Raw genomic sequence first — 13,484 nt, forward strand, 5'->3', positions numbered from 1 at the left:
GAATGTTTAAAGCCTGAGGTGTCTGCATTTCACCTACTATCAATACTGACCCACTAGAAACTATGGTCTGATGTGTTAAGGGTTTTTACCCTTTCTCTCTGGGTAAATGTGATGACACATATTAGGAAAGATTTTTATGAAACCCGCCATTTTACCTATCGGTGAAATAATCTAATGCAGCCAAAATATCAAATATGAGTTTGATATTTCCTGATTCTCTATAGTTTATAAAATGATTAAACTAGACCTAAAACATGAAACTTAACTCTGCATCTTTAGACCAAAGGCCACAAAACCGAAAAAAGTAAAAGGAAGAAGAAACAATATTTTAGTGGCATCCCTAAAGAACAAAACTCAAGCAGAACAATGTTAGCCAGTCTTTCTTACTGCTAGCTTGTATAACAAAGTTATATTGTATTGACCCCTTCAGGAAGAAAAAATGACACTTTCACTCTTTTTTTCCTTTCTTTGAATGGCATTTAGTTTGTGGTTGTCCTGCTGTTTTTTCAGTGTTTATATGTTTTCACCGGTGAGGGCTATTTTTCTTTCAGTGGGGTTTTTATCAGTTATTATAGGTTTAAACCTAAAACCCTACAGCCTAGATATACTACATAGAGATTCAAGTTAATAGACAAAGGCAAAGAAATTAAGAGAGAAAGAGAAATGTTCATTCAGGAAAAAATTGAAAGTTTTACAACATATTGCAAAATCTATAGTCCCTGAGGTCAAGCACTGTAGATCCATGATCTCATGCTATTCGAAAGGTCTGGATACGAGGCTCAAGAGATTTTATTCATACAAGAAAGTTCTCTATGCAACATGCTCATACCAGTGTGTGCAATTCTCTATCTACATTGAGGCCTCTATTTACTGTATTAAGCCTAATAATCCAATAGGTTTCCCTCATCCTGACTTGTTTCTCCCTGCCACCCCTCTTCTAGTCATTTTGACTGCTTTTATGCCAGTAACTCTGATATCTTGCAGTTCCTCGATCTTATGTTCAGAATTAAAGTGTACTGTCATAGGATATTTGGGATCTTTATTTTTAATGGCCCTGATATGTTCCTTCCATCTCTTTCAATTTGCGAGTTGTTGAACCAACATACTGTTTCTTACAAACACATAGCAGGGCAAACACACAGTGTGTAGAATTACAGTTAATAAATAGTTATCTTAAACTCTTTAACCTACAAAATCATGGAAAACATTGATATTGTTTGTAACATATTTGCAGTAAATGCATTTAGAGTATTTATAACATCCCACAGGGAAACACTCAACCAGGATGTAGAGACAGGTTCAGGTGTGGTTGATGAGAACATAACAGAATCACTTGGGCTCAGAATATTGTGAAGAGTTGGTGCTTTCTTATAGTTCAGTTCAGTTCATAAACTTTATTCGGGTAGCTTGGTACCCATAAAAGCACAGCATCATAGCAAGTTAAATGACAAGCGGAGAGTTAGAAACACATGGTATCAAAAGAAAAAATTACAATAATATAACCATGACATTTTAGGAAATACGATAACAAATTAAAAATAACTTAATTGGTAAAAAATAAATAAGTTACTGTTATGTATCATCCTGCATTCATACAGAGATAATCAGCCATAATAAAATCTCAAGGATCAAGCATGGTCTTACGTGCTCTAGTGGCGATTCTAAAGAATGTACTTATGCGAAAAATCAATTCTTCGTCGGCCATAGAGACTAAACATGAGTAAGCATTATCCAGACTGATGGGCCTTCTCTTTAAAAAAAAAAAAAGGATATTAAAGCCACTTTATATATTTCATATAATATTTACAGAAAAATAAAAAGTGTAAAATTGATTTGCCACTTACCCCATCACAAGATACGTGATCAAGGTTGGGGTGGTAACCAAGAGGGAAACACAGTGCAAGTCTGACTGTTCATGCTCTTAAGCGGAATAATAGGCTCCTTTCCCAATGACTCATGGGTAGGGTGAGATATGTAGGTAGGGGATGGTGATACTGTTCAATGGACATGTAACTAAGAATAGAAGATTTTAGATTCCAGACCAATCCTTTCTGTGTTATATAAAGAATAGAGGGCATCTCTTAGCAATTTTTGGGCACAGTTTCAACTGTTTGTGGGTTGAAAAAGAATTTTTTGTTGATACTGCGCAAGCTTTGTTGCCCTCAGCTCAAACAAGGAATATCCATCCCTTTCTCACACTTAAGTCGTTGATAATCTCTCTAGTGAGGGAGGCCGTCTGATTCTTCCAAACTGATAACCAAAAAAGAGCAGATCGGGCACGTATGATATCCGATATAAAGTTAAGATTAAGTTCTCTGGGACCAATATATTGTGGAGTGGAAATTGGGATGCTTAGCAGTTTCCTGCAAAACCTATGTTCTTCCTGCTGAATACAAGAACTATTTACAATACCCCAAATTTCCGCCCCGTTCGTGACCACAGGAACGCACTGTAATTTCGAAATGTTTTGAGTAGCTAAAATAGAACCAGTGGCCTTTGGGCAGGGAAGGCTAAGAATTGAATTGATGGCCTTTGAGAACTTGCTCCTGGAGTGCGCAAGATGCTCAGTCCAGGAGCCGTTCGCAGCAAAGGCCAACCCAAGATAAGGAAATGTGCTGGTGCTTGTCGGTTTCTGACTACCCACAACAATAGAACTTAGCTGACGCTTCCCAGGACCACAGGACGTTAAAAATGATTTTTTTAAATTAACACATAGATCCAAGCTGTCTATATACTTGACAAAAGTCTGTACTAAAATGCGCAAAGAGTTCGGGGTGCGGCCTATGAGGACCGCATCGTCTGCGTATTAAAGCACGGGAAGAGTTAATTATGGAAGCGTCATGAGTCGAGGTTTTTTGTGAATTGTTCAGCCCAATAATGTAAATAATAAAAAGGAGGGGGGACAGGACCCAGGCCTGTCTGACCCCCCTGTGCTTTTTTATAAGTGATCAGAGGTGATACAAGGAGTATTTTATATAAATCTTTAGTGCATTGTAAGATGCTCCAATGTTTCAAGAAACTGTTGGAAATCTCCTTATTACCCTCACTATAGGTTGTAATGAAACGTACAACATTATTGGCATCCTTGTTACTAGTTTCCTTCCTAGTGTTTGGTTTCAGAAGATCTAATCTACAAGTCTTGTCAGTTCTTATTTTAGCTCTTTGTACAATATCCTCATGATATCACCTTTGTAAAAATCGTTCAGTAATGCATTTCTCCTCTAAGACATAATTGGATTCTAAAGTACTGTTCCTCTTGGCCCGTAATAATTCCCCATAAGGGATGTTCTCAATCTGTTTCTTAGGGTGACCTGAGTCTTCATGCAGAACAGAGTTAGTCGAAGTGAGTTTCCTATATAGTTGGAGAGCAGTCTACCATCCTCAATGTACAGTTCAATGTCTAAAAAGCAAATTCGTTCTTTACTGTGTTCCAGGCTCAATGTAACATTACATTGATTATTATTCAATTAATCATGGTATTGAACAAGCTCAGGGATAGTTCCATGCCAGATCATAACACGTCCTCAATATAACGACCCCAAAAAATTACTTTAACGGTACTGCCACATGAGCCCGTTCAGGCGTGCTCCCTCTCATACAACCTCATAAACAGATATGCATAAGAGGGAGCAGACCTAGAGCAAATGGCGGTCCCTTTTAGTTTATGGTACAATACATCTTGGTAGTAGAAGTAGTTGTTATTAAGGATAAATTATGCCAAATCCAAAATCTTACTAGAATTGGAATAATAGCTAGCTAACTTGGTTAGCAAAAAAGATGTCAATGCTTTTAGTATTTTGACTAAATATGGCTTAAAGTAATCACTGGTGTCTGCAATTACTTCAAACATTCTATCCAAAACGTTTTTCGCTGTTGGAGCAGACCAAATCTTGGTTACAAGTTTCTTGCACTCTTTCCTTTCCTCCGGGTCTCCCAGGAATGCAGGATGTCCATATAACAAAACCTATTTAATTAAAATGTTTACGGTTACTATACCAGGAGACCAAACAGCTGTAGCCATTTAAAGCTCTTCTGAAAAGCAAAGTGGTGGTTTGTAAAGGAGTGAGGGAGACTTTGATGCACCTGATTAATACCTAGATATGTTGTAATCAGATGCTTGAATAAATAACGAGTGAGATGATAAACAACTGAAAGGCAATCTGGGAAACCAAATTGAAGGTAGGGGAGATATATCACAAAAAAGAAAAATTGCAACATGCGGAGCATAATGAGACACACGTTTTTAACATATTCCAAAAAGGCGGTAGTTAGCATGAATCCCAGTGATTTATAAGTTAATAATTCTTGCTTGTCTTCTACTTACGTCTTTGTTTGAATTTATCCCATACCTCTGATCTCCTTGCTCTTCAGGCAGTGTATATGATCATATGGTGTGAATATACTCATTGACTTGGCTAGAAGGCAAATGCACTGAGACATCCTGTAAATATTGGACTTCTAATGGAGAAATTGTGATTTGAAATATTTGCAGATGCCACATATAATTGGTACATTTCTAAACTATTGAGTTATTCTAGCTTCATTTCTATCATTAGTTTAGCTCATCCATTCTCTCAACATGCAATTCAGTTGAAAAATGCAGCAGTGTATCCTGAACTACACAGGAGCACAAAAACCCTAGACACTTTTCTTTTTTGGCTAATTTATCCTCATCTGCGGAGTTGTTTAAATCTCTTGGCATCGCAGGCACGAGGACTAAATCAGGCCATACCTACCTCTCAGCAGAGCACAAAACAATTTGATGGAAATACTTAAACTTGCACTCAACCTCACCCACCCTTTTCCTTCTCATGCCTCATTCTATCAAGCAATAGATCAAACCCCTGGTTGTCTTTTATTCTCCTCATTCTTTTATGGCTGAAGAGATCCTGCATCAATGTGTTTTTATCAGTGATTCTTAGTAAATTATTTTAATTCCAGCACTAATGCCAAGTATGATCCTGGTGTGATATATCACCTTTTGCCTGAAGCATATTTGTAATGATCTTAATGTCAATAACTATTCTGCTTAGTAGCCTGTGTCGCATCTGGTGAAAATCAAAAACAGTTTTACTTCAGCATCTACATTCTTCCACTTGCTGAGTATCTTTGGTTGCATTTTCTACCATTATGCTGATGAGTCTGCTATTTTTTCACCTCAGAGGAGCTAATGCCAAACTCTAGCACCATAAAAGATTGTCGGCACATTGTGTAGAGCTGAATTAACCAAAACTGGCAACAATCAACATGGACAAAAATGAACTCTTAATAAATGCAATGACCCCCTCACCTAGTGTCTTTTACCAAGGCTTAGTATCTTAGGACCATTTCCTTAATCCTGACCTAATGTGAAAATCTTTGTCATCACAGTAGATGAGTTGACAGTGAACAGTCAGGCTCCAGCAGTCCGCTCTTCTTGTACTTTATTTTAGTTCATACTCAGACTCTCCATTCCCCTCCTCTTAGTGGAATGTAGAAAAACAGCTATAGCGGCAATCATAGCAGAATTACTTTTTTTTATTGTTGTTTTCTATTTTTATAAAAGAGACACAAACATATTAGTCATTTCACTCTATATGTGTGGTTACCCTTCAACCTTCATACAATGATCTTTCAGCCCTATATACTACTACAAATCTTTCTTCCAGTTCTCCCACTTTGAGAGGGTACCCTCTCCACGCCATAGTCTCACCATTTTTCACCTGGCTACTACCAGTCCAAGATCAAGATTGCAAAACTATTTTGGTTTTTATGACACAGCAATCCCCCCCCCACCCCCCCTCACCCCCCAGAATTCATAATTTTGCCTTTGCTTCAACAGGAATTAGTCAGGTTTGTCAGACCACTTGTTAGTTCTTTCCAATTAGGAAGTTTAGTGCACATTGCCAGATATTGTATATGAATGCGCCCCCCTGCAATTTCTGAGACAACTGAGTCTATCCTTCCAAAGTTTCTCAACAGCACCCATGTATACGAGCACCCATGGATGTTCATAAAACATCCTTAATTACCATATCTCTCCTGGAAGCAAGGGTTCACTATCTTTTTTATTTTTACCACAATTGCAAGATATTGATATTCATGCAGCCAGGTTTGTGGCCGCATAACTGTTTCACCACAGCTAAGATTACCCTAGACAAACTACACTGTGTTCCAATTCAGAGCAGCATATCTTTCAAAACCCTTTGCTTAATACATGTGTCTTTAAGGAAATGCATCAGAATGCTTTAAAGCGAGCATTTCTAGATACACTCCTATCCCTTCCTTCTACAAACTTACTTATGCAACCTTTCTTGAAAAAACATTCTATTTAGGTAAGGCTTTTGCCACCCTATTCTCATGAATAACTTCCTCCTGGAGTAAAGATTGTATCCTCATACCTTCTCCTCAGAAAGAAACTCCCAACTTTCCTTTCATGTTAATCTGCTTCATCTACAGTTCTTATTTGTCATATTGCCCAGAGACCATAGGGCGTATGCTGTGCTCTTCAAATACTTTAACTTACTTAATAGAGATTAACCCACGTGTTTCTTTTAATATAGGCCCCTTCTAACACTTGCGAGCCTGTCAGAACTTTTGTCTTACTTCTCTCAGGGCATACTAAAGCATCCCCTACTATTAGACAGATTGAAGGACTTTCATAGGTTACAAACTAGTTGTCCTTTTGACAGATTTTCAACATTTGTATAGAAGCAAGTTTGAGAGAGTGGGGAATGATAGGCAATTTTAGTTTCAAATATGTAAACCATTTTATTGTATTTCTTATGTAGGTTTATTTTTGGATAATCCTTCTCCGCTGCTGGGAATGGCGGCTTGTACGGCTCTGGGGGAAATAGGCAAGAATGGACCCTTGCCAATTCCCAGCGAAGGTTCTGGATTTACTCAGCTGCACCTTGTGGAAACATTACTCGCGAGAATACCGTCTGGGAAGGAGACAAATAAGGCAAGGTTCTTTGAATTTCCTGTCGTTTTTTTGTTTTATGTACACAGGCACTAAGAAATAATTATTCTACCAAGACATGAGGAAGTAATATAAATGTAGGAAATTGGGTTACTGGTTGAGGGGGGTGAAACCCTACTCAAGCAGCAACCACAATTCCTGTCAGGGTAAAACACAAGCAAACCTCAGATGACCCTGTGCTTAACCCTCTGATAGCTTGTCACAGCAGCAGTTTAGCTTAATTCAGAGGTAATATGTATAGTATTTACAGAGCACTTCAAATAGCAATAAAGTGAAAACACAACGCAAGAAAAATCCACTTGAATTGAGAAAAATAGATAAAAATGTAATTAAAATCCAGTTATTAGAACCATAGATATGCAATATTAAAGATTTAAATAAAATCAGTGCTTACAAGCACAAAGCACCTACTGTGGTTACAGGCCACACTGGACCGGGACAATGTCACTAGTTCAGGCCAACGATGATGGAGCATGGGCTGGGACCAAGGTAGGCCTGTTAAAAAAAAAGAACCTTAAGTACTGTGTTCGAGGCATGTGGGCTGCTAAATTCATATCTTAGCATTAGATCGCCGCCTAGTGTTGGGTCCGGATGATCGCACATTGTTGTCCTGGAAGAGTCTTCGAAGTATCCTGAGATAGGTGGCTCCTCCCCTGGACTACAGTGCGCATGGGCATCGGCTCCATCCCCAGATTGTTTTTTTCCGCCATTGGGTTCGGATGTGGTCTCGACGTCTTTCTGTCGAAACCGAGAAAAACTAACTTTTAGCGGCCAAAAGGCCTCGCTTTTTTTGCGTCGGTATTGTCTGCGCACGGTCTCGAGTCTTCCGTCTCTTGGAGCCGGAATAAGCGGAGTTTTCTTTCGCTCTTCGGACTTTGAGGCCTTCTCATCGCGACACGACTGCAAAACTTTTCTGAACATGGAGCGGAGCCCGTTTAAGTACTGCCCGCTCTGTGGGTCCAAGTACCCACACATCGATCTACACCCCGTCTGTAACAAATGCCTTTCGCCTGACCACGACGACGGCAAGTGCAAAGCCTGTGCACAGTTCCGGTCTAAGAAGACTCTCAAGCTTCGGCGCGCGGTGCGCATGGAAGCTAGACAAGCGGCCCCGGATCCGGAAAACATCTTCGGCGACCAGGAAGAAGAGGAACAGGGTCATCATCTTCAAATCTCCCCACCCGAGACGGAGGTCGAGGCGGATCCGGTAGACGACGACGGAGTCGTGGGTCAAGGCCTTGAATACGTCGACGAGGTAGGAGACGACGAAGAGATTTATGGGGCCGCGGCGGATAGCTCAGGGGACGAGCTCTGCCCCGAAGGTTACGAGGATACCGACCGGGTCACGGGATCGCCTGTAGGCCTTACCCAAGACCCAGTGCCGCAAGCCACAGCCCCGCCTTCTGGCCCGGCCACGGACTTACTTGCTGAGCAGACTGTATCGAAACCGAAACCGAAACCATCGGGATCGACTACATCTAAGATGGCCGACCCGAAAACGAAACCGAATCTTAAGGACTCGAGTGTCCCTAAGATGGCTGCCGTGCCGGCGAAAACGACTGTACCCGCTACTCCATCGACTCCATCGACCTCCGGTCCGCAGAAGTCGAAGAAGTCCGTCGATTCCGCTGCTGCAAAATCGAAATCGACGCCAGAGGAGGGGTCCTCTAAGAAAGATGGTCGGCACGGGTCAACAGCGGCGCCGCCGTCCAAGCACGCCAAAGCCGGCTCCACGGAGGCTACGCAGGCGCACGGATCGAAGACTGGCACGTCTGCGCACCGGTCCCAGGAATCGGGGTCGGTGACAGCGGGATCCGCGTCGAAAGCGCACAAGGCCCACAAAGACGTCGGATCCGAGGGAAAGGTCAAGACATCCTCGTCGGCGCCAAAACCCACTGTGAGTGAGACGTCCCCCATCGCCGAATCACTACAGAGAATCAGGGAGAAGGCCTCGGCTCCGATATCATCGCCGCAGGCGCAAAAGGACAATCCAGCAAAGCCTTCTGGCAAACTTCTCTTTATTTTGCCGCCGAAGGAGGCGCTGAAAGCCTTTTCCACCAAATCGGCACCAAAGAAGACGGTTTCTTCAACGGCTGGCCCACTTCCACGTCGGGTACTCGAATCAGAGGATGATTCAGAGCATTTCATCGACGCTGACACAGGCAAATTGACCCTCTATAAGAGAAAAATCACTTCAGAGTCAGTGGACTCATATGTCATCCCACTGAAAAAGAAAAGGGTGCCCCTTGACGCTTCAGGCCTCATGGAACCAATCCAGCCTCCTCCGAGACGGAGCCCTACTCCCTCACCAGAACACTCTGCGGGTGAGGGGTATGATGAGGACGAGCAATACAATTTCCCTATCAATGAACCAGATGCACAACCGGATTCATATGATGACACTGGTGACCAGGGCACCCAAAGTGTGGGGCATGACCCGCAGCTTTTTAATGCACGTGCATCCCCAACTGAGGATTCAGCAGGTTTTCATGCACTAATTGAGAGGGCGGCAGCCAATCATGATGTGGACATGCATGCTGACCCGATAGAGGAAGACTTCATTTTCGACACATTTTCAGTCTCTGAAAGGACAGTAAAGACGCTGCCTATGCTTAAAGGAGTCCTCAAGCATGCTGGGGACATATTTAAGGAGCCTACCAGAGCACGAGTGGTCAATCCACGTATTGAAAAGAAGTACAGACCTGCACCTGCAGACCCCGCATACATCCGGGGACAGTTGCCACTGGACTCTATAGTGGTCGCCAATGCCAGGAAACGTGCCAACTCCCAGACGACGGGTGAAGCTCCTCCCCTGGATAAGGAGTCCAAAGTGCTAGAGGCAGGGGGCAAAAGAGTAGCTGCACAGGCCGCAAATTTTTGGCGCATTGCCAATACACAAGCACTCTTAGCACGTTACGATAGGGCGCATTACGACACCCTAGAACAGATTATACAACACCTGCCTCCAAAGTTCCAAGAAGGCACCAAACTGCTTATTGAGGAAGGGAAGCTAATCTCAAACGCAGCCATCAAGTGTGCACTTGACGCCGCAGACACAGCTGCTAGAGCTATCAACACTAGCGTTATGCTGAGACGACAGGCGTGGCTCCGCATCTCGGGGTTTAAACCAGATATTCAGACAACCATTCTTAATCAGCCAGTCAATCCTGATAGTCTGTTTGGTCCAGATGTTGACACCACCCTAGAAAAAATAAAAAAAGACACAGAAACTGCTAAGTCCATGGGGGCCCTACAGTCACAACAGTTTCGTGGCAGCAATTTTCGTCGCTCAGGTGCACGTGGAGTCACCAGAGGACAAATGGGTCAACAATCTCAGTTCTCAAGAGGTGGAGCACAATCCTCGTTCACAAAACAGAACAAGGGAGGTTACAGAAATAACAGCAACAGAGGTCGCGGCAGAGGAAACAACAGCTCCCGCTCCTCTACCCCAAGCAAACAGTGACTCTCTGTCGCTGCCCCCGACCACTTAACACCTGTCGGGGGGAGACTGCAGCAATTCCTGCCCGTCTGGAGAAACATCACCACAGACAGGTGGGTGCGACAACTAGTCCAGTATGGTTATTGCCTAGAGTTGAAATCCACTCCACCCAACATCCCGCAAAGGCCTATGTCCGCAGAGCACTTGCACTTATTGCAGCAGGAAGTAGTGGTGATGATGCAAAAAGGCGCAATCGAGCTCGTGCCGGTGGGAGAGGAAGGCACAGGGGTATATTCCCTGTACTTCCTTATTCCAAAGAAGGACGGATCTCTCAGACCCATTCTAGATCTACGTCCCCTCAACCTGTACATACTATCAGAACACTTCCATGTGCTTACACTGCAACAAATTCTTCCCTTGTTAAACCAAGGGGACTTCTTAGCAACCTTAGATCTCAAGGATGCTTATTTCCACATTCCACTACACCCGTCCCACAGGAAATACCTCAGATTCACTATCCAAGGCAAGCATTATCAGTTCAAAGTCCTACCCTTCGGAGTGACCACAGCCCCAAGAGTGTTTACCAAGTGTCTGGCGACAGTAGCAGCGCACCTCAGGAGGCAGAACATTCATGTCTACCCCTACCTAGACGACTGGCTCGTTCAGGCCAAGTCGGAACAACAGTGCGCCGCGGACATGTCAACTACCATTCACCTCCTTCACGATCTGGGCTTCTCGTTGAACTACCCAAAGTCGCATCTTCAGCCGGCACATGTCCGGCAGTTCCTAGGTGCGACGATCAATACCCTGACGGCCATGGCTCAGCCAAACCAAGTCAGGATAGACAGCATGCAGTCTCTAATCCAAAAGTTCAGACCACAACACTCACTTCCAGCGAGAGTGTTCATGCAGTTGATTGGCATGATGGCCTCCTGCATCTTCATAGTCCCTCACGCACGGTTGCATATGCGTCCGCTCCAGGAATGCTTAGCAAATCAGTGGACACAGGCTCAGGGACAATTGACAGACCTAGTGTTGGTTACCAGTCGGGCATACGACTCTCTGCATTGGTGGACTCCACACAACCTTTGCAAGGGCCGACTGTTCCAGGAGCCAGTGCCACAAATTATCCTGACAACGGACGCATCTCTCCAGGGATGGGGAGCTCATCTGCTCACTTACACAGTGCAGGGACTATGGACGACGCAGCAACAGAAGATGCACATCAACTATCTGGAACTGATGGCAATCTTCATGGCGCTCAAGTCCTTCATTGTACATCTGTGCAACAAGGTAGTGTTAGTCCGGACGGACAACATGACCGCGATGTACTACATTCAAAAACAGGGGGGCACCCACTCGCCACAGCTGTCTCATCTGGCTCAGGGCATGTGGAAGTGGGCCATTCAGAGGAACATTTTCCTCATGGCAGAACACCTCCCGGGCAAGGACAATCAGATGGCGGATCTGCTCAGCAGATACAGCCATCAGATGCACGAGTGGGAGTTACACCCATCTGTACTCCACCCGTACTTCCAGCAGTGGGGTCATCCGGAGATAGACCTGTTTGCCACAAAAGAAAACGCAAAATGCCAACACTTTGCCGCCAGGTTCCCTCACCCACAGTCGCAGGGCAATGCGATATGGATGAACTGGTCAGGCAAATTTGCGTACGCTTTTCCACCAGCCCCTCTGATACCGCTGGTCGTGAGAAAGCTAAGGCAGCACGCGATGACTCTCATCCTAGTTGCTCCAACGTGGGCGCGCCAAGCATGGTACACCACGTTCCTCGAACTCTCGGTGGTGCCGCATCAAAGACTGCGCCTCACGCCCAGTCTTTTGACGCAGAACCATGGAGAAATTCAGCATCCAGATCCGCAACAGCTCAACCTGGCAATCTGGCTCCTGAAGTCCTAGAGTTTGGATACCTTAACCTACCTCCGGAATGCATGGACATCATCAAGGAGGCAAGGAAGCCAACTACCAGAGCATGCTATGCTGCGAAATGTAAGCGTTTTGTCATTTACTGTACAGCCAATGACATCAACCCGCTAGATGCATCTATCCCTAACATCATTTGCTATCTGTTGCATCTTTACAAGTGCAATCTAGCGTACACTTCCATTCGGATACATCTATCCGCCATAGCGGCTTATCTTCAGAACAGGCAGCATCTCTCTGTCTTCAGAGTGCCTGCCATTAAAGCTTTCCTTGAAGGTCTGAAACGAGTCATTCCCCCAAGAACACCACCAGCTCCGGTGTGGAACCTCAATGTGGTCCTCACCAGACTAATGGGACCACCTTTTGAGCCACTGCACTCGTGTGAACTCCAGTTCCTAACGTGGAAAGTAGCTTTCCTAATCGCTATCACGTCGCTAAGGCGTGTTAGTGAGCTGCAAGCGCTCACAATCCAAGAGCCATTCATTCAGATTCATCCAAATAGGGTAGTGCTACGTACTAACCCCAAATTCCTTCCGAAGGTGGTGTCACAGTTTCATCTCAACCAAACTATTGACTTACCGGCATTCTTCCAAAACCCACAAACGGTGGCGGAAAGAATGCTCCATACGTTAGACGTACGGAGGGCGTTGATGTACTACATAGACAGGACACAACCCTTTAGAAAGACAAAGCAACTTTTTGTTGCCTTCGCACCACAACACAAAGGCAACCCTATTTCCAAAGCAGGAATAGCCAGGTGGATTGTTAAGTGCATCCAAATATGTTATCAAAAGGCCAAGCGCACTTTAACGATACCCCCAAGGGCGCACTCCACACGCAAACTGGGGGCATCCATGGCTTTCCTAGGGAACATTCCTTTAGAGGATATTTGCAGGGCAGCCACGTGGGTTACACCACATACCTTTACAAAACACTACTGTGTTGACGTACATTCCAAGCAGCAAGCAGCTGTAGGACAGGCTGTTCTCAAGACACTCTTTCAGGTTTCTGCAGCTGGCACGGGCAACCGCCGCTGATGGAGGGACTGCTATGTATTCTATGCTAAGATATGAATTTAGCAGCCCACATGCCTCGAACTGAATATGCTACTTACCAGTATGCATCTGTTCTTGGCATGTAGGG

The 13,484-nt window shown here is 44.2% G+C and overlaps 1 protein-coding gene across 2 annotated transcripts in view; it reads left to right on the top strand.

Annotated features, from left to right (window-relative positions):
- The window catches only part of ECPAS (Ecm29 proteasome adaptor and scaffold), a 709,962-nt gene that overhangs the window by 323,475 nt on the left and 373,003 nt on the right, over positions 1-13,484 (top strand). For both annotated transcript variants that reach the window (XM_078676653.1, XM_078676652.1), the window contains exon 22: positions 6,771-6,943. In XM_078676653.1, the coding sequence (XP_078532779.1) occupies positions 6,771-6,943 (173 nt within the window). The remainder of the gene's footprint in view (positions 1-6,770; positions 6,944-13,484) is intronic.

Source organism: Lissotriton helveticus, chromosome 2_1 (assembly GCF_964261635.1).
Source record: "Lissotriton helveticus chromosome 2_1, aLisHel1.1, whole genome shotgun sequence".
Taxonomy (NCBI): domain Eukaryota; kingdom Metazoa; phylum Chordata; class Amphibia; order Caudata; family Salamandridae; genus Lissotriton; species Lissotriton helveticus.